Below are 21,891 nucleotides of genomic sequence, written 5' to 3'. Positions count from 1 at the left end.
TTCAAGGCTGGATTACATGAGACATTCCTGCAAAAACAAAACAATAAACAAAACAAAACCAAAAAAAAGGGGGGTTTCCTTCTTTCTTCCTTCCTTTCTTTTCTCTCTCTCTCTCTCTCTCTCTCTCTCTCTCTCTCTTTCTTTCTTTCTTTCTTCCTTTGTCTTGGTTTGGTTTTTTAAAGAAGGAAATGTTTGTTGCAATTTAAGCTATTTAACTAGTAACCCATATGTGAGTTCCTTGAGCTATCTAAAACTTGACCCAAATTGCATGGGTGTAAAACCACACAAACTTTGTCTAGAATTTGTTATATCAGAAGCTAACAGATCTATAGACCCTAAAAAGAACAAGTTAGTGAAGTCATTTGAATGATGTCCTTGCAAACAGTAGTCATTGACACATGCTGAGACCTGGGTTAGCAATGCCTGGACAACCTTCTGGATGGATGAGGTGCTGTGTATCAACTGTGTATGTATGTGGTGTGTGTGTGTGTGTGTGTGTGTGTGTGTGTGTGTGTGTGTGTGTGTGTGTGCCACAGCATGATTGTGCTGATCAGTGAATAACTTTCAAGAGGTGATTCTCCTTTTATCACGTGGATCCCAGGTATGGAACTCAGGTTGTCTGGCTTGGTTGTAGATGGATGTCCTTACCTACCAAGACATCTTGCCAGCTTTGCATAGATTTTTCTCAGCAGTCCTACACAACCCACTGTAGTAGGTAGCACCATTACGACAGGATGCCATGGCCTTGCCAGCTGAAACCCAGGCTGACTATACTATTCTGTAAGATGTGAATTTAAGATATAAATGAACTCTGAATAGGGTTCCTCTGAGTGAGAGCTGATGGCCTTCAGGCTTTGGAACAGGCCCTTATTTATTTCTAAGTTAGCCAGTGTGCTCCACGTGGCTTCTGGGGAAATTAGGAAAATGTTTATTACACTCATTAGGCAAATATTTATTCCACCATGAGTAGAATCCTACTTGAACATCTTATCAAAGCACACTCATGGTAGTATCCCCCACGGTGACTCCTTTTGTAGTGACAACAGCTAAGTCCTAGAAAATCTTAGCCTTCCAGTGCTAGGTCCATTCTCCTGGAGCAGCTGAGTAGCCCTGTGTGAAGCTCAGCTGGCTGGATTCTATTGTGAATTGTTTTGTTTTTTAATAAAGCTCCAAGGATGATTTGGATTTATGGGGGAGTTGATTCTCCGTGGGACCTTTACATTTTATGTTACATTTCTTTCTGAACTGGACTCAAAATATATATGAAATCTTTAATATTTAAATCTCTACCCACACCTTAACCCCAGCACTTGGGAGGCAGAGCAGGCAGATCTCTGTGAGTTTAGGACCAGCCTGGTCTACAAGAGCTAGTTCCAGGACAGCCTCCAAAGCCTCCAAAGACAGAGAAACCCTGTCTTGGAAAAAAAAAAAAAGATTTCTCCTTATAAGTTATTTCTGTAAAACCTCTCTTTTTAAAGTTCTCTTTAGAAGTTTTTCTTAAAGATTCTCAATCTTAAGGAGATTTTTAAGATCTCCTTAAAAATCCTCATAGATCCCATAAGGCTTCCAGTTTATATACCCAATACAGATACAAGTCTCCAACAATAGCAAGAAAACCAGGCATGCATGTCTCCAAAACCAGGAAAGCAGATAAAGTCTTGGGAAAAGTGTGCACCTCATGTCTCAGAGGGGACATGACTTGTAAAACATGCTGTTAACTCATTAAAGGGGACTTCTCAATGCTATATCAAAGGGAAAAACTAAGATTGTGTAGTATGAGATCTGGAGGCTGAAGCTCTTATGGCTGGTGCCCCAGTAAGAAGGAATTTCCTTTCTCTGGGGCTTTTTTGAGAATGTAAAGCACCCAGCACACACTCTATATATCAGGATTATACAGCCAAATTCATAGCAACAGATATTCTTAAAGTCTTTATTTCTTGTAGACTATGCAAGTGAAGTTTTTTCCATCAGAAGTTAATTCTGGTGGGTTGATACTTAAGAGTATTAATTGCTACTTCTGTAATAAATGGTAACAGCTCTCAGCAGTGATTTGTGCTATGTAGTCCAGGTGAGCTTCCAACTCATATTCCTCTTACCTCCCAGTTGTTAGAGTTATAGATTTTCATCTTCACAGTCGACTCAAGAGATATTTCTGTTGTTTTGACACAGGGTCTCCCTGTCTTACCTTGGCTGGCTTTGAACTCACTAGTATATTAAACTGGCTTTGAAAACCCATCTGCTTGGCATGGTACTCTGTTAAGGAACTGTGGTGGTTAGCCAAGAACACCAGGCAAGACTTGGTGGTGCTGGCTAAGTGGTGCTAGATTGTAAGTAGGCTTTTCTGTCCCACCAGCCAGTTCCCAAAAAACCACAGTGAGACTTATTAACTATAAATGCTTGGCTGAAAGCTTGAGTTTTTATTTAGCTAGTTCTTATAATTTAAATTAATCCATTTCTATTCATCTATGTGCTGCCCTGAGGCTTGTTTACTTCATGTATGTACTTCCCATCTTGCTTGCTCTACATCTCATGGCATCTCCTCTGACTCTGCCCTTCTCACCAGCATTCCCTCTGCCCTGAAAATCCTGCCTAGCCATTGGCCAACCAGCTTTTTGTTAACAAAGAGAGCAGCACACCTTCAAAGTGTACAGAAGGATTATTCCACAGCACTAGCTTCTCCCTGCCAGCTTCATGAAGCAAACAAACATGTGGGGAAGTCTATTAGACAAGGAACTGGGGATTCTAAAGCCACCTGGGGCTGAGGAGTGATCCCAGTCAAGAGCCATTACCAAGCAGGAGCCTTCAGCTATACACCCACAGAAGAATGAACTCTGCTAGCTGTGAGCACACTTGGGGTGCACTCTCCCCAGGGCATCCTGCAGGTGAGATGGCAGCCTGACTGCAGACTGGGATAAGAACAGAGGACTCAGTTAATCTGTGCCCTAGTTTCTGACCTCAGAAATGGTGTGGTAACAAGTATTGCTGTATAGAAAACTAATACTAAAAGAAAATAAGGAAATCAATACAACAAAGAATAAAACACAGAAAAAAATTAAAAAACCCAAATACTGTAAACTTTTGTTAAGCTCACCTAATTAAAAAACATTATGTGTATGGGTGTTTTGTCTGTGCTTGTGTTATGTGTGCGGTGCCCATACAGGCCAGAGAATGGCATCAGATCCCCTGGGACTGGAGTTAGATGTTTTGAGTTGCCATATGGGTGTTGGGGTTTGAACTTGGGTCCTTGGGTCCTCTGAAAGAGCAACCAGTGCTCTTAACCACTCAGTTATCTCTCCAGCTCCTCACTACTTTTAAATACTCTGTTCTTTTAGCTGCAAAATAGTTTACTTTTTTTTTCTTGCTTGCTTTATACAACCTTTTTGTAGGTCAAGAACATTAGGGTAAAAGACACAGAAGATCCACTCTCTGTCACACCACAACAGTCACCTTTCCTCTAACCTTTTCTGTATAAAGGCAAGATGCTATCTTATAGGGGAACAGTTGCATGAATTGCCAGACAGGCCAAAGAGCCTCACTGCAAGAGCCAGAGTGCTGAAGGCAAGCTTTCCAAACCCTGGGGCATCCCACTAGATGTCAAGGTAATACATTTATATAATGAGTATAGGAAAAAAAAACCCAGAGCTGGAAAAAGACTAGCAAACCAAGTGTCTGAAACCCATGTTCACATCCTCACGGGTGTCCTGCTTGTGTATGTATAATAGGCAAAATCAAAAGTAGCGTTGAACTTCAGCAAAGACCATGTGTAGACTTTAGATTCTACTATTCACAAGTGCTTAAGGTAGAAAATTGGCTACTTTGCTAGGAAGGGAAAACACTTTTTAGGATAGATAATGTATCCACAAGAAGTGACATGACACATGCATTTTCATTTGGGAACCATAGAGAAACGTGAAGTTTCTGATAAAGGAAAGCATCACTTCTCATCAAAGGGGCCAGTACTAACTCATAAGAGAGGGGACAGCTTGCTAAAATAATTTTCATTATAAAACACACATTTTAAGTGATACAATGGAATTTTAAGCATCATCTTCATTGGACACTTAGCTTCCAACTGGTTAGCAGAGTAGACTTCACTAAAAGCACATTTAATTAGATTAAAAGTCTGCTCCTAGCTTCTACCCCCAGTACTTCCAAATAGAAACTCTTTCTCAATTAAAAATAAAGTGGTAGCCAGGCGTTGGTGGCACTCGGGAGGCAGAGGCAGAGGATCTCTGTGAGTTCGAGACCAGCCTGGTCTACAAGAGCTAGTTCTATGACAGCCTCCAAAGCCACAGAGAAACCCTGTCTCGAAAAACCAAATAAGTAAATAAATAAAAATAAAATAAAGTGGTCATTAAATGTTTCAGAAAGAGTTACATTTTCACTTTCCAAAAGTTCACTTTCCAAAGTTGCAGGAGGCAATCAATTTGGATCACCGTTTCTGGTTTTCCCCTCAATTCCAATGCTCAGATGTGTTCAGAGGTAATCATTCATTTAATATACTGAAGCTCAGCTAACCTGGAAACTCTGAATTCCTTGGCTCAGTTCTTAGCTGCTGCCTCTCTACACTCCCTAAAAGAGCCAATGCTTCTGTGTGGATCTAAATTCCATGTACCTACCATTTTTCTGGTGCCAGGAACTCCAAACTTCCACATCTATTTCCCTGATGAACATACTTATGTATGAAAGTATGTACTTGGATCTCAGGTTCGGCAAGCCCACAGGAAACATCACCCTTGATCACCTGCTCCGCTCACCTTAACTCTGCAAACCATACTGCCCTTTCCAGGAACTGCTCTTGATATTTTTCTTCCTCCTCTATTCCCTAGGTATTTGCAATTTGAGTCCTATTAGCCCTGCCCTCAGAATGCATATCCATTCATACTGCTGTAGACACTTCTACCCCTACAACATAGTCTGAACCACAGCAATAACTTCTTACATGGTCTCTTGACTTCCTTTATAATCTCTGCCCCAGACAATTCTTAACATAGGAGAGACGTAATCTATGGACAGTAGTATCTAATCACTCTATGGAACAGTATGAAGACTTCTTTCCAAAAGCTACAGAGCACTGTATATTTATTATTGCTTACTCTAGAATGTAGGTTAAACATGGCTCTTGTCTTCTCCTCTGCCACATCCTCAGTGTTTAGAGCAGAACAAACGAGTGAGTCTTGCTTTACCAGTGAAGCACAGTTATGAGGAGCAGTACAAGGCCTGCCTTAATGTGTTCTATTGCTGTGAAGAGTCACCATGGCCACAGCAGCTTTTAATAAAAAGCATGTAATCGGGGCTGGCTTACAGTTCAGCAGTTTAGTTTATTAACCTCATGGCAGCACACAAGCAGACATGGTAGTTAAAAGTTCTCTATCTGGATCAAAAGGCAGCAGGAAGAGTGATGATGACCCACTGGCTTGGTTTAGACACTTGCAAACCAAAGCCCATCTCCAGTGACACTTCCTCCAACAAGGCCACACCTACTAACCCCTCTCAAGTAGCACCACTGCTTAATGGCCAAGCATTCAAATATATGAGCCTATGGCAGTCACTTCCATTCAAACTATCACAAGGCTCTAACCTGGTTGCAACAAAATGATGAAACTTACATATTTGATTTCCTATCAGCATAATTCCACATAAGTAATAATCCATTAACTTGTGAGCTGGCACTCTCGACAGCACCTACTTTGAGAATAAAGACAGTTGTTAAGGCCCATAGAGAGGGGTCCACTTCATCTTGCCTCAAGATCAGAGTTCAAAACTGTCCTTAGACCTAAAGGTCTAAGGCTTGGCTGCTGGAGAATGTTTCAGCCTTGGTAACGGATGTCTTATCTAAATAATAACAGACTTGGATTCAGGTGTGTTTACTCTTGACCCTGAAGGCCAGATGGCAGGTGTGGCTATCAAATACCTGAAGGATTAAGAGAAGTCTCTTTGCTCCTTATAGATGGTAATAGAAATCTTCTGCCATTGTCCCCACTTTTAGTTGGGTACTTAAGAACGTTGAAGAATAAAGTAAGGGTGTTCAGTATTCATTGGATTGCCCTCCTGACTCTATCCTGTGTCTCTGTCTTTCTCTTAACATCCTTACCTGGCCTTTCACAATCCACATTCCCCCTCTCAGGTAGAATCCGGCAAGTCAGCTGGCTCCAACTGTAGACCCACAAACATAGGCTCCCACAGTTTTAGCAATTAGACTGTCATTTCAGAAAGTGTCAACATCACTCTGAAGGGTCAATTATTGTAAAGGGCTTGGCAGTGTCCTACTGTTGTGAAATAATCTTTTGTGTATACTGTGAAGATAAGTCACTCTGACTGGTTTAATAAAACGCTGGATGCCGGGGGCTGGAGAGATGGCTCAGCGGTTAAGAGCACTGACTGTTCTTCCAGAGGTCCTGAATTCAATTCCCAGCAACCACATGGTGGCTCCCAACCACCCTGAATGAGATCTGGTGCCCTCTGCTGGCATGCAGGCACAAGACTGTATACATACATACATACATACATACATACATACATACATACATACATACATAAAATCTTAAAAAAAAAAAAAAAGCTGGATGCCAACAGTTAGGCAGGATTTCTGGGCAGAGAGGACGCTGGGGAGAAGGTGGAAATGCCAGGAGATGCAGAGCAAGCAGGATTGACAATATGGACAAGAGGTAATAAAGTCATGAGGCAGAAAGTAATATAAATGGGTTGATTTTTAAGTTATGAGAGCTAGTTAGAAACAAGCCTAAGCTAAGCCTGAGCTTTCATAATTAAGTCTGTGTCCTTATTTGTGAGTTGGTGTCCCAAAAAGAAAAATGTAACTATATCCACTTGAGGGGCTTTCATCACGATATGGAACTTGTCCTCAGAAAGACAAGGGTCTGGATTGGCAGATGATGAGGGCATAGGAAGGAACTGCCTACTTTATATCATCTGTAGTCAGGTATAGTGCTTGATCAAGGGTGTCATGCTGGACTCAGGATGTAATGGCAGCAGTAGGCAGGGGTGTGTGCACTCTTCAGGGGTGCTCTGCTACCCAGTCATCTGCTTTTTTAAGACAGGTTAACTTACTTCTCTTTCAAAAGTCTGTACCCACGAGTGAATTGGCCACGTCATCCCTGTGCTCAGGGCAAATGATAGAAACTAGCTCCAGCCTTCACTATCCATAGGTCCTACTCATTTGTTGTTTAGATGTTTAGGTGTTTTGCATGCATTCATGTCTGTGCACCACATGCATGCCTGGTGCCCATGAAGTCCAGGGAGGATGCTGCACACCCTGTAACTAGACTGAGATAGTTGTAAGCTGCCATGTGCGTGCTATGAAAAGAACTTGGGTCCTCTGGAAGAGCAGCACTTAACCTCCCAGCCATCTCCCCAGCTGCCCCTAACCAGCTCCATGTTTTTTAAGAAACTCTTAGTTATATAATTCTAGAGCTCACTATGTAGCACAACAGCCTACAACTTGTGGCAAGCCTCCATGCTTCAATCTCTGACATGTGAGCTACCACACCCTGCTAAATCTATTAAAACTTCTTTTAAATAGTTCCTAAGAATCCAGACAGGACATAGCTCTATCTACTGCTCTAGTACCTTGTGTGCTGCCATGCTCCCCACCATAATGACAATGGACTAAACCCCTGAAATTATAAGCAAGTCCCCAATCAAATGCTTTGCTTTGTAAGAGCTGCCTTGGTTTCAGGGGTTCTTCCCAGCAATAGAGCAGTGACTAAGACAAAGCATCTCCTTAGCATCTCATTTACTTCTTATGAGGAACTACTTCCTTAAAATCTAAACAAAGGGAACCATGACAGGGATTATGTGAACATAGTATCTATTTTTATTATGAAAACATTAGACTTAGACACATTGCTTCATTTGCTTTTTAAAAATCTATTATCTGACTTACACCTATTCAGCAAAAATGCCAATAAATTATATAAATCATAGTTTGGGTCTTTTTAAAACTAAGAACATGTTTTGTGATAATCAAACAATACTAAATCCCGGCTGTATGAATTGTTGACTATAACCTGTTTTCCTTCTTTAGCTTAAACAGAAAGAAAACCAGCCATGTTAACACATTGCTGCAGTTTCTTGGAACAGCCCTCCACACTTAGGGACAGTCTTTCCTTTCTTCAGAAGGCAGAATGTGGCCCTATTGAATGGCAAACACTCACTCTACACTGTCCCATCCTGCTCTTCAGGAAGGCACACTGGGGTGGGTGGGGTGATGACACACATGACCCGAGCCCAGGCTATTCTGTCTTTAAGTAGAATCAATTCTTTACAATGAAATTACCAGCTGAGAACGCAAATGCTGATTTAGAAACAATGATTTCAACTCAATACAAAAGAAATTCAATGTGTTAGTACTGAAGTCACAGATTCTGAAGAGCAAACCACCAGTGAACCAATAAGGCATACTGTATCGCCACCACATGCCTTCAAATGGTCTATTTTTGGAGCCTGATGCTTTTTGCAAATTATATTTTGGGAGAGTTCAGATGAACATAAATAAAACTTCCACATGAAGTTAGAGTTTTCCACATGGGAGGCAATACTAAAAAAAATCATACATCAATAATTTTATTAGTGAATGCTTTCTGCCTGGTTCTAAATCTTTATTTTTTGTGGAGGCAAACCAAAGCACTGTCTGAAGACTTCTTCAAAGTAATGACATAATCTCTACCATCCCTAGGGTTTAAAGCTAGATATCCTGGTCCTTGTCACCATCATCCATTTCATCATCATCATCTTCTTGGTCTCCAGATTCGTCTTCTTCTTCAACCTAAGGGGAAGGTACAGTTTTGTTCATATACACACATAATAATACACACAGATAAATATACACATGTGAAACACATATTAATTATTAATATTAATTGTCTGCCATAGTAGAATCAGGCTTCCTTGATTTGAAAATGCTCAGTGCTCCCTGTCATTTTTAACATGAATGGGTAATGCCAGTCAGTTAACTTTAATGATAAATGGTCACACTTTTCTATCCATGAATCTGAACCCACTGTGGTAAAAACAATGACCATACAACCCACCCTTGAGGGTGAGTCTTATTACCCAGGAGCAATGAAACCAGCTATTTTCTAGGCTCTAGGCTCCAAATACTGCAATGAGAATTTGATTTATCTCAGACCAATTCACTGAACAGTGAGAACTACAGATAATAATGTTCTTGACCCCAAATTTCTGTGGCTAACATAGGGCACAACTTAAACTTAGGAAAACATTTTACAAATCCAGAACACTTGTGCAAATATTTCAGTCTTACTGGATGACCGAGGTTCTTGAGTTTACTCTTCAGTGACAGGATTTTCTGATCCTGATCGGCCAACAGTACCAAGAGATCATCTTGCTCTTTCTTAGAATCTGTCACTTCCAAATCTAACTTGTCTTTCTCCGTTTGTAGAATGGCAATGGTGCTGTTAGATGTATCCAATTGTTTTTTAATGGCAGTTTTTTCCTCAGATAACGCTTTAATTTCATTCTGGAAGAAAGGGGACAAGCAGTGATCTAAAATCAGTACTCATTTCCAAAGCTCGTAACAGTTTCCATCAGTGACAAATCAGTGTATGTTATGGTTTCAGTGTGAAATGTCCCCCACTGGCTCATGGTGGCACATGCAAGTCCCTAGCAGTGGGTCTTAAAGTTAATTATCTGTTGCTGATCTATGTAGAGCTGTCATTTTCTGACCTGCCACCATTTGGCCACCTTATATTTCTGCCACCAATTTGTGAAATGCTTTTGCATTCCCAGTCATTATGGACTGTGACATCTGAACCATGACCCAAAATAAATCTCAGCCCCTTAAACTTTTTCTCTGGTCACAGGAATGTGAAGATAACTAACATATGACAACTGTTCAATCTGAGTTGCTTGGCTGAGAACTGAAGGTACATAACTTTTAAAACACACACGTGGGAGCCTACTTAGCAAAGAAAGCCACAATAAACAGAGTATGAAGTTCAATCCTTAGTCATCCCTGCTCAAACGCTGAGAGAACATTTTTTTAAATATTTTATTTATTATGTATACAATGTTCTGCCTGCATGTATGCCTGCAAGTTGGAAGAAGGCACCAGATCTCATAACGGATGGTTGTGAGCCACCAAGTGGTTGCTGGGAATTGAACTCAGGACCTCTGGAAGAGCAGTCAGTGCTCTTAACCTCTGAGCCATCTCTCCAGCCCCAAGAGAGAACATTTATAGAAGCCAGTTGTCCTCAGAATTAGAACTCAAAACTCAAAGGAAAAAAAAAAATCCCATTTTATTCTGAGACCTAATAGAAAAGATAGTTTCAAATAAAACCACAGCATAAATAATTTACCCACAATCCAAAAAGTATAACTATATATCATCTCCCTTTTCACAATTTATTAATGTCACCTGACTCTTCTTCATGTTGCCTATTCTGACATGTCTGTCAATATCCCTTAGTCCTGTGGAAGTCTATATCTTTTTTATTTTCTTTTGGTTTTTCGAGACAGGGTTTCTCTGTGTAGCTTTGGAACCTATCCTGGCACAATGCCTGGCTATATGTGGTTTTTGTATTAGCCAAATTTATTGCCCTAATTTTGTTATGACTAATTACTGATGTCGATAAGAAAACTTGCTGGCTGGTAGAGGCACACACCTTTAGTCCCAGCACTTGGGATGCAGAGGCAGGTGGGTCTGAGTTCAAGGCCCGTCTGGTCTACTGAGCAAGTTCCAGGACAGCCAAGACTACACAGAGAAACTGTATCTTGGGGAAAAAACAAACACACACACACACACACACACACACACACACACACACACACACACACACACACACACACACACACACAAAATAACAAAAACAAAAAACAAACCCTAACTTCCAGTTTTCTTTAAAAGCCTAAGGGGTTTAGAGATGAAATGAAACAGTCAGATTTTCCAAAATTTATCTCATACTTTGTATAATAAACAGCAGTTTTACCAAAACTGACCTTTAGTTCCTTCGTTTCCTGAAGCAAGGCAGACAGCCTTCCTTCTACATCAGTAGTTTTAGCAGTTGTCACATTCTCACTCTCTCCTTGTACAGGGACTGACTTTGCCTGAAAATATGAATTTGAAAAAAAAAAGTCTTTAAGTTACAAATGATACAAACTCTAAATGCTCTTTAGAAGTTTTATTTCAAAGGACAGAAAAAAAAAAGCTCCTTGTGTTTTTATGTGAAAGCAACAAAATGCTCTGTGACAGATGAGCTGGCTAATGAGTAGTAAAGACTGCGTCGGAGAGAACAGACGGACTTCATCTTACTATCTATGGAAGAGACAAGGATGACTCACCAAGGCTTCTGCTCTCTGGAGCAGCTCATGATTTTCTGCCTTGAGTCTGGTGATCTCCAGGGCCTGTGAGTTCAACTGGGACTTTAATGCTGTCAGCTCCTGGAAATAAGAACAGTAGAGTTGTGATGGAAACAACACCACTTTCATTTAGGAAATGTCCATTTACAGGGAGAAAAAAATCCTTTCTTGATCCTAGCTTCAAATTGACAACTTGCAAGTTTTAAAATTTAATTCTAGAGAATTACTCTTTATGTCAGGTTCAAGGTGAAAAATGAAACACATTTATTTATCTCTGGTGCCTCTTGAGACCCTATTTGTTTGCCCCCTCCCACCTCATAAATGGAGGAATAAGGGAAGAAAAGAAACCAGTCAGGCATAATGACAAGAAAATAAACCTGGAGGATTTCAGAAGGAAATGCACTGGTGACCGAAAATAAGCTGGGAATCCTGAAAGCAAGGCTGGCACCTGATTTACAAGGAATCTGCAGCCTCCTGGTACCCTTAGATATCTTAAGAAGAACAGGTAAAAATGTGGTTTAAATATTGAGGGCTGGTTCAACAGCCATCAGATTCCTGCCAGCTCTCATGCATCTCACTACTGGCTGAACCCTACAGGCTTAGTATTTGCAACTGTAGAGCTGGACAGCTCTGGGTTAGGGGCCACCAAACATGACAGCAGCAGTGTTACCATGACAATGAGGCAAGAAATCAGTTTATGTTGTTAAATTTTCTAATGTTCTTATTGACCTCCTCCACCCAAATCCAATGATAGGAAAGTAACTGAAATGGTAGCTCCCTGCCCCTCAGGACATCTGGCAGTGTCTGGACACATGTCTGTTGGTGAGGCACAGGCATGGAATAATGCTTTTTTTTCATATGTCTATTATGTACATACATGCCTTTTCTCTGATTACTTCATATTGCCAATTATCAAAATAACATGCAGACAGTGATATTATGGATCATTTTCCTGTACATATGCTGTGTGTGTGTGTGTGTGTGTGTGTGTGTGTGTGTGTGTGTGTGTGTGTGATGATGTTGCCTTGGAGCCTGTGTGGAGCCCAGGGGTCAGCACTGGGTGTCCCCTCTTGCTCTCCACTTATTTTTTGAGGCAGTCTCTCACTGAACCTGGAGTTCACTGTTTTGGTCAGACTGGATGAAGAGCATCCCCTAGGATCTACCTGACCTATAGGCATGTGACATGTGCCTGCCTTCCTCTTATGTGGGTGCTGGGTTGATTCCAATTCAAGTTTTCATGCTTGTGCAGAAGCATTTACCTTTGAGCCATCTCCTTGTCCCTGTGCAGTATTCTGTAATATGTAATATAGTAAGTAGAACCCTATGCTGCTATAAAACCCTAAAAAGCCATCATTTAAAAAATTGTATATTTTCTGGGCATGATGGTGCATGTCAACCCTTGGGAGGCAAAGGCAGGAGGATCTCTGTGTGTTTGAGGCCAGCCTGGTCTCAAGTTACAGAACATCTAGGGCTTCATAGAGAGACCCTGTCTCAAAACAACAACAACTAAACTCAAAACCCACACACACACACACACACACACACACACACACACACACACACACACACTTACAAAAAAAAACTGGGAAAAGTAAAAAAAACTAAAAGGCAATTTTCTTTTATAAAATATTCTATTAAAGTTTCACTGGGAAGCATAACTAAGACTTTATTTGGAATTTATAAGGTAATGTGACGTATTAATAACTTAATTTTCTCTAATTTAATGTTTTAGTATTAATAGGCAAACTCAGTAAAATCAACATAGTACATTAATCTTGCTTGCACAAGCAATACATTGTGAACAAATGCTAGAGTCCTAAAGATTGTAAACAACAACTGATTTGAAGATAATAAGCTCTGAGAAATTGGCGAGATGGCTCAGTAGCTAATAGTGCTTGCTGTTCTTGCAGAGGACTTGAGGTTGGTTCCCAGTACCCACATGGCAGCTAATAGCAGCCTGTAACTCCAGTTCTGGGGGTTGAATGCCCTCTTTGGGCCTGTGAGCACTGCACGTATGTGGTGCACGTGCACGCACATGCATGCATGCATTCGTGCTTGCCCACATATGCAGGCAAAATATTCATGCACATGACAATCTCTGGCACTGGTGACATAAGGCACACTTCTTAGTGGTCACACTTCTTAGCCATGTCTGTGGAAGAGACATTAGGTAACACAGCAATGCAGCCTGATTTCTCTTTTCAAATAAGCATACATTCCTTTATAACAGACAGAAGGAAGGAGGAACAGAAAAGAGGGAGCAAGAAAACAAGAATCTGAGCCGGGCTTTGGTGGCGCACGCCTTTAATCCCAGCACTCGGGAGGCAGAGGCAGAGGCAGAGGCAGGCGGATCTCTGTGAGTTCGAGGCCAGCCTGGTCTCCAGTGCCAGGATAGGCTCCAAAGCTACACAGAGAAACCCTGTCTCGGGGGAAAAAAAAAAAAAGAAAAAAGAAAAAGAAAAAGAAAACAAGAAGCTCAGTAGGTGACCACCTGAATTAGAGAACCAACTCCCTCAAGGTGTCCTGACTTCCAGATGCACACTTTGTAACAAAAGCTGGGTGCACATGCACACATTCATAGCACAAAATAAATTTGTAAATGTACAAAGTTTAAAACCAACCAATAAAAGATGAAAAAACATTATCATCAAGGTAAATAAGGCTTCTGGATTTTCAAAGCTGTCTTAATTACCAAATTTTATTATTCCTGACAATGAGTTCTAGAATACAACTTCAGGGGTGTAACTCTACTGGAACTGGGCTCAAGAAAGTAAATTACCTGTTTTTTGTTTGTTTGTTTTGTAAGATTTTGTTTTTATTATGTTTACAGTCTTCTGCTTACATGCCAGCAGAGGGCACCAGATCTCATTCAAGGTGGTTATGAGGCACCATGTGGCTACTGGGAATTGAACTCAGAACCTCTGGAAGAACAGTCAGTGCTCTTAACCACTGAGCTATCTCTCCAGCCCCGTAAATTACCTGTTTTAATTCAACAACTTGCTCTGAATCTCTGGGTGAAGCTGTTACTGAAGCCTGTTCATTCAGGGCAGACGCTTGTGAAGATTTCTACAATTAGCAGAGAAATAAACTATGAAATAAGTAAATCTTAAGAAAAAGGAAATCAGAAGTATACACATAGAACTGAGTCTTACAGAAGCTCACCAAAGGATTTCACAGGAAGATTTTAATTTTTGTATGTAAGATGCTATTTGAACATGGTGCTCGATGACTGCCTATAGCTGTCCACAGCTTCAGAAGTTACACTATACCAAGTGAGTCATCATATCTAGACATGTACCTTAAGTAGTAAGGGGCAAAAGCACAGAAGCAGTTGTTACTGAACTACTTCCACATTAAAGAAAATACCTCATTTTAAGTGTGAGGAGCCAGCAAGCTGGCTCGGCCTGTAAAGTTACTCACCATCGAGCCTGAAATAGGATTTTGATTCCTGAGACCTACACAGTCAGAGGAGAGCATCAACTCCTCCTGAAAACTGTCCTTGGACCTCCACTCTGTGGCTTGAGTGCCCATGTCTGCACCACACAAACACTGCAAAAAGTCTCTAAACCACACCATCACTACTTTTTAAAAAGAGAATCCTCATCATTTAAGAAAAAAAAAAAAAAAAAAAAGCAAGCTGAGTGTGGTTGCTCAAGTCTTTACTCCCAGCAGAAGTAGCAGGTCCAGCCTGGTCTAGTCAGTAAGTTCCAGGAAAACCAGGGTTACATAGAGACTTTGTCCCAAGAGAAAAAAAAAGCAAATGAGCTGGTATAGTGGCACTCATTTTAAATCTCAGCACTCAGGAGGCAGAGGCAGGCAAATCTCTGTGAGCTCAAGACTAACATGGTTTACACCACTGAGTTTAGAAGCATCAAGCCAGGAATGGAGGCATACATGTGTGATCCCAGCACTTGGAAAGTGAAGGAGGGAGGATCAGAATTCAAGATCACTCTGAGATGGCTGAGACTGTCAGAAAAACAAAAACAGGGCTGGGTATGTTGGTACATAATTTTCAATACAGCTCTCAGGATCTCTGAGTTTTAAGGCCAGCCTGGTCTAGAAAATGAGTTTCAGACCAGCCAGAGCTCCACAATAAGTCCTTATCTCAAAAGAAAACAAACATATAAACCCAGAAAAACAAACAAGTAAGATGATGAGATTACTCTTGATCTCTTATTACATTTCTGTTTTAATACCTACTTACCAAATTTTCTATCAAAGAGTCCTTTTCGGCTAGCTGGCTTTGTAAGAGCCCCTGGTGACTTTTCAGCTCTTCTACCTCTTCCCTCAGCCGACTGACCTCTTCTAGCTGAATGCCGTTCACCTGGGCCCCTTCACTGTGGGAGCCTTGATGGTGACTGTCTTTTCCTATTAAACAGGCACAACATTGGGAAAGCTGGCATCAAACAAGCTTTTTGTCTTTGAGACTAGAAGACTAAAATGAGACCACCTAAGATTCACTCCAATGAATGTCTCCTTAGCCCAGGAAACTGGCAGGGTAATCCCACTTGTGCTTCCTCCATGCCAAGTAAGAGGGTTTACAAGGTCAGGCCCATACCGCAGCAGCACCCAAATGCCCATACACAGCCACAAACAATAATGACTTATACAAAAACCATCCTTTGAAAAACGAGAAATGTAGGCCAGGCAGTGGTGTCACACGCCTTTAATCCCAGCACTTGGGAGGCAGAGGCAGGCGATCTCTGTGAGTTCCAGACCAGCCTGGTCTACAAGAGCTAGTTCCAGGACAGCCTCCAAAGTCACAGAGAAACCCTGTCTCAAAAAGAAAAAAAAAAAAAAAAAAAAAAAAAGAAGGAAATGAGAAATGTGAATTCTTACCCATCTGCCTGTGACTAAAACAGAATTATATATAGAGAGAGTATTTTATTTAGTTTTCAGATGACATGAATGTTATTTTTCAACTTTGGAATAGAAACAACTGAAATACTCTATCAGCCAATCCCCAATGGAACTATTGCTTAGGATCACCTAGGGGAGCTTGCATGATGAGTCAAAGCAGTGTGTCACCAGGGTCAAGAGTCACTAGATCAGACAAACAGGGAGCCGGAGACTGGACTTCAAACTTGAAAGAACTGGTCTTAACTACTTTTTGTTTTTATTCTTTTTTGAGACAGGGTTTCTCTGTGTAACAGCTCTGACTGTCCTGGACTTGTTCTGTAGACCAGATGGCCTCTAACTCAGAGATCCACCTGCCTCTGCCTCCAGCTGGGACTAAAGGAGTGTGCCACCACTTCTTGACTTGTCTTAGAAACGCTGAATTACAAGCCATTCTGCATTACGTTCTAACTTGAGAGTTCATCACAGAGAATCTGTTGGTCCAGCTGAGGACACAGTGACCTGGACACCATACTCACCAAGCTGGACTTTAAGGAGATTATACTGATCCTTGTGCTGTTGAATCTGAGACACCTGTTGTGTGACTGCTGTTTGCAGCTGTTCATTTTGACATTTCAGTGTAGAAACTTGCTGTTTCAGTTCTTCCAGCTGTAGGTCCTGTGAAACAATATAATCCAGATATTTTCATTTCAAACTAATTAGGCCTACACACAAATAAAATATACAGGCTTTTAAAATAAAGATCAGTATGTTAAAACACTCAACATTTTCAAAACCAATCACTAGTTAAGCACTGGGACTTGATCTCACATGCAAAGGCAATTATCATGCACAAGTTTCAAGCAGGGCTCCACAGGTGAACCATGGCACAGCCTACAATCTGACTGCTGTTACCTAAGAAAACCAAATGAAAAAAACAAAGCAAAGCCAAAGCAAATCTCACTTGGGGCTATGAAACCACTTAAGAAATTTATACCAAACTATTTAAGAAACTTAGTAAATAAGGATACACATATGCATCTATATTATTAATGTATAACATTTACTTGTTAATGTGTGTGAGTATATGTGCATGGGCACATGTTTTCTTGGGTAGGCTGAAAGCCAGAAGTCCCAGTAATCCTCCTGTCTCTGCTCTGCTCCAAGATGGGGTTACAGGAGCACTGGGCACTTGGTTGGTTATGTGGGTGCTGAGATCCCTACTCTGGTCTTCATGAGTCATTTTTCCAGCTGTACAGTCATAATTTTAAATGCTCACTTAATACCTAATCAAGTAGACATTATATAAATCATATTAAATGTTTTTAACACTGAAGTTAATTTCCACTTTTCAAAATAATAAATGTTATTACATATGTGTATTTGTTCATTTAATTTTTTTTTCCTGAATTTTGGAGAATTTCCATAGGATGAATTTTCAAATGTCATTCAAAGGATGTAAGCATTATTGTGGTGCTAAATGTTTATTAAATTTTACAGGACTTAAGTGGTGAGAATGCATAAAATGTTAATTTTATAAGTCAGTAATTATGTCAAAACACTTTTCTTTCTAAATCAACAATATCAGTCCCAAATGTAAGCTATTTACCACGTTCCAAGTATTTATTTTTTATTCTTCCAAAATATATTCATAAACTAAAAATCACTGTATCTGAACCAAAAAATGACTGTATCTGAACCAAGTCATAGATTAAAAATCTATAACTGGGATAGTTTGATGACTCAAATTTTGAGCAAAGTTTGGTTGTAGGTTATTGATTTGGTTGAACACTGAAAGTCTGAGAGCAAACTAAGTATACAGTTATATTATCACTCATAAATTTCCAATCTCAATAATATATATTGTGAGGGAAATAAAAACCCACCCACATACAGATAAGAAGATAAACCTACCCACATGAGCTGTTCTATTTTTTAATGACACTGGAATTTTAATGACATCAGTAATCTAATTACTATACTATATACCATGATAAGAAACTGAATTTAAAGGACATTACAGAGCCGTAAGGTGAGCAATACAATGTGAGTAAAGGACACTGACTAGGATACCGAGAGGAAACATCACTTGATGACTCTGACATAGAGCTCTGATCTTACTCAGCACCTACTCTACAGAGTTGCCTGTCTAACAGGACCACACTCCAGGGACCACACTTTACCCTTTTGGTACCTTAACACCTGCAGAGATTTATCTTCAGTTTCCACCTCTCAAGGCCGTCCCTGCCACACCACAGTTTGAGCTTTACACTGCCACTAATGCACATACACTTGGATTTGGTTCTAACAATTACTGAAAGTTGTTGGGAGAATTCACTAAGTCACAGACAACCCATTTATCCTAAACTGAATATCGTTAGTCTCTACTTACAGGGATGCTGTGAAGAGGAAATGAAATAGCACTTAAAAGATGCTTGGTTCACAGAAGGCAGCAAACATCATCAGTGCCCTAATATCCCCTGATAGCCAACCACCACAATAACCCCCTTCCTGGGCTGCCTCCCTCTAGCCTTCACCCTCAAACATCTGCTTCACAAGGCCAGAGGCTTCTCTAGGTACTTGCTAGCAACAGCAGACACTATGCTATAGGCCATCCTGCCTCTCTTCCTTACCTCTCATCTGGAGAATTAGCTATATCTAGGTTCTTTCAGAGCTCAGTCTGAGTGCTACTACACCTCTGATAGCTCGAGCACTAGGCTTAATCTGCCGTGACACATATACCACAGTTAAGTTAGACATGTGTTTCTCACCCTGAAAACGACAAGTCAATTCATAATATCCTGCACAATGGCTAGCACATAGTAAGTGCTCAATTTAACCAACAGATGCCTTTTTTTTTTTTTTTTTTTTTTTGGTTTTTTTGAGACAGGGTTTCTCTGTGACTTTGGAGGCTGTCCTGGAACTAGCTCTTGTAGACCAGCCTGGTCTGGAATTCACAGAGATCCGCCTGTCTTTGCCTCCTGAGTGCTGGGATTAAAGACGTGCGCCACCACCGCCTGGCCGAACAGATGCTTTTGAAAAGAGTGAAATGTACTTCCTGCATCCCTCCTCCATTTGAAATGCCACAGAGAAGCAGTGTTCCTTCCAGCAGAGAGCTGTTGTCGGTGAGGAGAAGCCAATCAACTGGTACTTACTTGCTCACGAATCATATTCTTATAGTGAGTCACAATGTTGTCATGCTGTTCTAGTGTCTTCTTTACCTCTTCCTCTTTCTTATCTTCTTCACTGGATTTATAAATAGCCTTAGTAATAACACCTGTAAAAGAAAACGTACTTGAACTCTGATCTGAGTGGTTCCCCAGACTGAACTCAGGGCCACACACCAGCTAAGTCCATGTTTCACCACTCACCTATTACACTCCAACTCGATTTTAAGCATTGCAAACAACTTAATTTTTAGGATTTAATGAGTAAAAATAGCCTAACTCATGACAGTCATGCAGTACTTTCTAATCATACAGAATCCAAATGCTGCAGATGAACTTCCTGGCTTATCACTCATCCACATCCAAATACACATGTGTACACAGACACAGACACAGACACACAGACACAGACACACAGACACAGACACACACGCACGCACGCACGCACGCACAATGGCTTTGTCGTTGGTGTAACTTTCACATCTTACCTTCAAGTTCTTTCACCAGTTTTGTAAACTCATGATCAAATATCATGTATTCTGGACTCGGGAAGTTTGGCTGGGGTTTCTGTGAGGCTCTGGAGTATAACTCATGTTTGCTAATGAATCCTAGTTTCTCTATGAAATTCTCCTTGCCAATTCTCTTCTCTATTAGTTGCTTTAGTTTCTCTCTACATAGATAAACATATGAGACGCTTAATTGCAAAATCATAGGCTTGGTTTACTTATACTTTAGCAAAAAAAGTATCATTATCCCTGGATGATTAGAGGGCCATTTTGCCCTTACTTACTTCATGTAGTTTTCTAGTGAATTATCATTGAAATAAATTGAAATGCCCAAAAGAAGGGCACATAGGCCTTGGACTAACTGCTCTTCTTCTCCGAGATTTTCTGCAATTTGTCCTGTAAGCTGACATCTTTGTTAAGGAATTAATAATTTGTATTATCTAGAACATTTTACTTATACTGAATTTTTATGCAAGAAATTATATATATATTCCAAGCCAGCATACCATAAAAAACCATACGCACGCACGCACGCACGCACACAGCTGAAGCATGCATCATTATATCTCTAAAATATTTTCAAATTTCAGCCAGTTGAAAGACGTAAGTTACTTACATGCATAATACTAAAACATAAAGGATACAAATGGAACATTGGCTGAATTGTGAAGAAAATGTGTTACTGCAATGGGACAGCTGCTTAGCCAGGTACAAAGCAACATTAACAACCCAACTCTTGTCTGTATTTTGCTTCCCTGCAAAATAAATTGGCAGAAACCACTTTGTATTTATTTTTTTTCAAATTCATAGCTAGCCTAAGATCCCTTCCCTTCCGTGTCAAGAAAACTTCAATATCGTGAGATGTGTAAGGAAGCCAGATTTAAAAACTGAACTAAAGAATAAATTTTTGTGTCTACCACAAGCTACACCTCCCCAAATAAACACAGTGCAGAAATTAGAACTGATTCATATCCACCAATACAAGTGTCCATTTAAAACAGGAGTGGTGGCTGGGCTGGGAATATAGTTCAATTGGCACAGTGCTTGCCTAACAAGCACGAAGCCTTGGGTTCCATCCTCAGCATTGAACAAAACCAGGTATGGTGGTGCATGCCTGTAATCATAGCACTTGGGAGACAGAGATAGGAGGATAAGAACTTTAAAGTCATCCTGGACTATGCAGTGAGTTCAAGGCCAGCCTGAGCTACACTACACTACACTACCACCCTGCACAAATAAATAAATAAAATGAATAAATGAATGAATAAATAAATAAATAAATGGTGGTAGCAAAATTGTAGTGTAGGAGCTTTAAAAGACCAATCCCAAGACATCTGATCAAAAATAAATGTTCCACATATAGCTGAGTGAATAAGGAGGTGGGAAGGACTGGAGAAATTGGGGGAAAGAAAAACATGATCAAAACATATTGAATGAAAAAAATTTAATTACAAATAAATAAAACAAAAATAAATGTTCCAGACAGATTAATATTTCAATTTTTTTGAATTAGCAAAACAGTGAGAGGTTTTATTGAGAAGTGAAAGAGGAAGGTAGATAGATATACTGCAAGGGAATCTCAGAATTTTAAAAGCAAGTTCTTGATAAGAGAAAAAATTCTTTCTTCTTCAAAAAACATAAAGAAGTCAGGTGGTGGTGGTGCACTCTTTTAATCCCAGCACTTGGAAGGCAGAGGCAGGCAGATCTCTGTGAGTTCAAGGTCAGCCTGATCTATAGAGTAAGTGCCAGGACCAGCTCCAAAGCTACACAGAGAAACCCTGTCTTGAAAAACCAAAAACCAAAACCAAAACCAAAACAAACAAACAAAAAAAACCCCAAACAAACCATAAAAAAGGTGCAAAAAGAATCTCCTAAACCATTCAAATTCCATGAGAATATATCATTCTCAAGTAAGAAATGAAAAACCATGCTGCAAACCTAGTGATACATGCCAGAAGATACATCTCAGGCATAAGCAAGGGGAGAGCGGTTCACTAGCACCAAGAATGCATGAACATACCAACTGTACTGTTGCCAAGATCAGG

General features: G+C 40.3%; 1 protein-coding gene across 3 annotated transcripts in view; it reads right to left on the bottom strand.

Annotated features, from left to right (window-relative positions):
• Window positions 1-8,558: 8,558 nt before the first annotated feature.
• Window positions 8,559-21,891, bottom strand: part of Uso1 (USO1 vesicle transport factor) — a 66,886-nt gene continuing 53,553 nt past the window's right edge. For all 3 annotated transcript variants that reach the window (XM_027388405.2, XM_027388404.2, XM_027388406.2), the window contains 11 exons: window positions 20,491-20,601; window positions 20,131-20,249; window positions 19,829-20,010; window positions 19,329-19,450; window positions 16,713-16,851; window positions 15,542-15,705; window positions 14,317-14,403; window positions 11,320-11,418; window positions 10,978-11,085; window positions 9,284-9,499; window positions 8,559-8,785 (listed from right to left, as the gene is read on the bottom strand). In XM_027388405.2, coding sequence (XP_027244206.1) covers window positions 8,705-8,785; window positions 9,284-9,499; window positions 10,978-11,085; window positions 11,320-11,418; window positions 14,317-14,403; window positions 15,542-15,705; window positions 16,713-16,851; window positions 19,329-19,450; window positions 19,829-20,010; window positions 20,131-20,249; window positions 20,491-20,601 — 1,428 coding nt within the window. In that variant the 3' untranslated portion in view covers window positions 8,559-8,704. The remainder of the gene's footprint in view (window positions 8,786-9,283; window positions 9,500-10,977; window positions 11,086-11,319; window positions 11,419-14,316; window positions 14,404-15,541; window positions 15,706-16,712; window positions 16,852-19,328; window positions 19,451-19,828; window positions 20,011-20,130; window positions 20,250-20,490; window positions 20,602-21,891) is intronic.

The sequence above is a fragment of the Cricetulus griseus genome, assembly GCF_003668045.3.
Source record: "Cricetulus griseus strain 17A/GY chromosome 1 unlocalized genomic scaffold, alternate assembly CriGri-PICRH-1.0 chr1_1, whole genome shotgun sequence".
Classification (NCBI taxonomy): domain Eukaryota; kingdom Metazoa; phylum Chordata; class Mammalia; order Rodentia; family Cricetidae; genus Cricetulus; species Cricetulus griseus.
The sequence above is the reverse complement of the archived record's forward strand: the minus strand, read 5'-3'. Positions and strand labels throughout refer to the sequence as shown.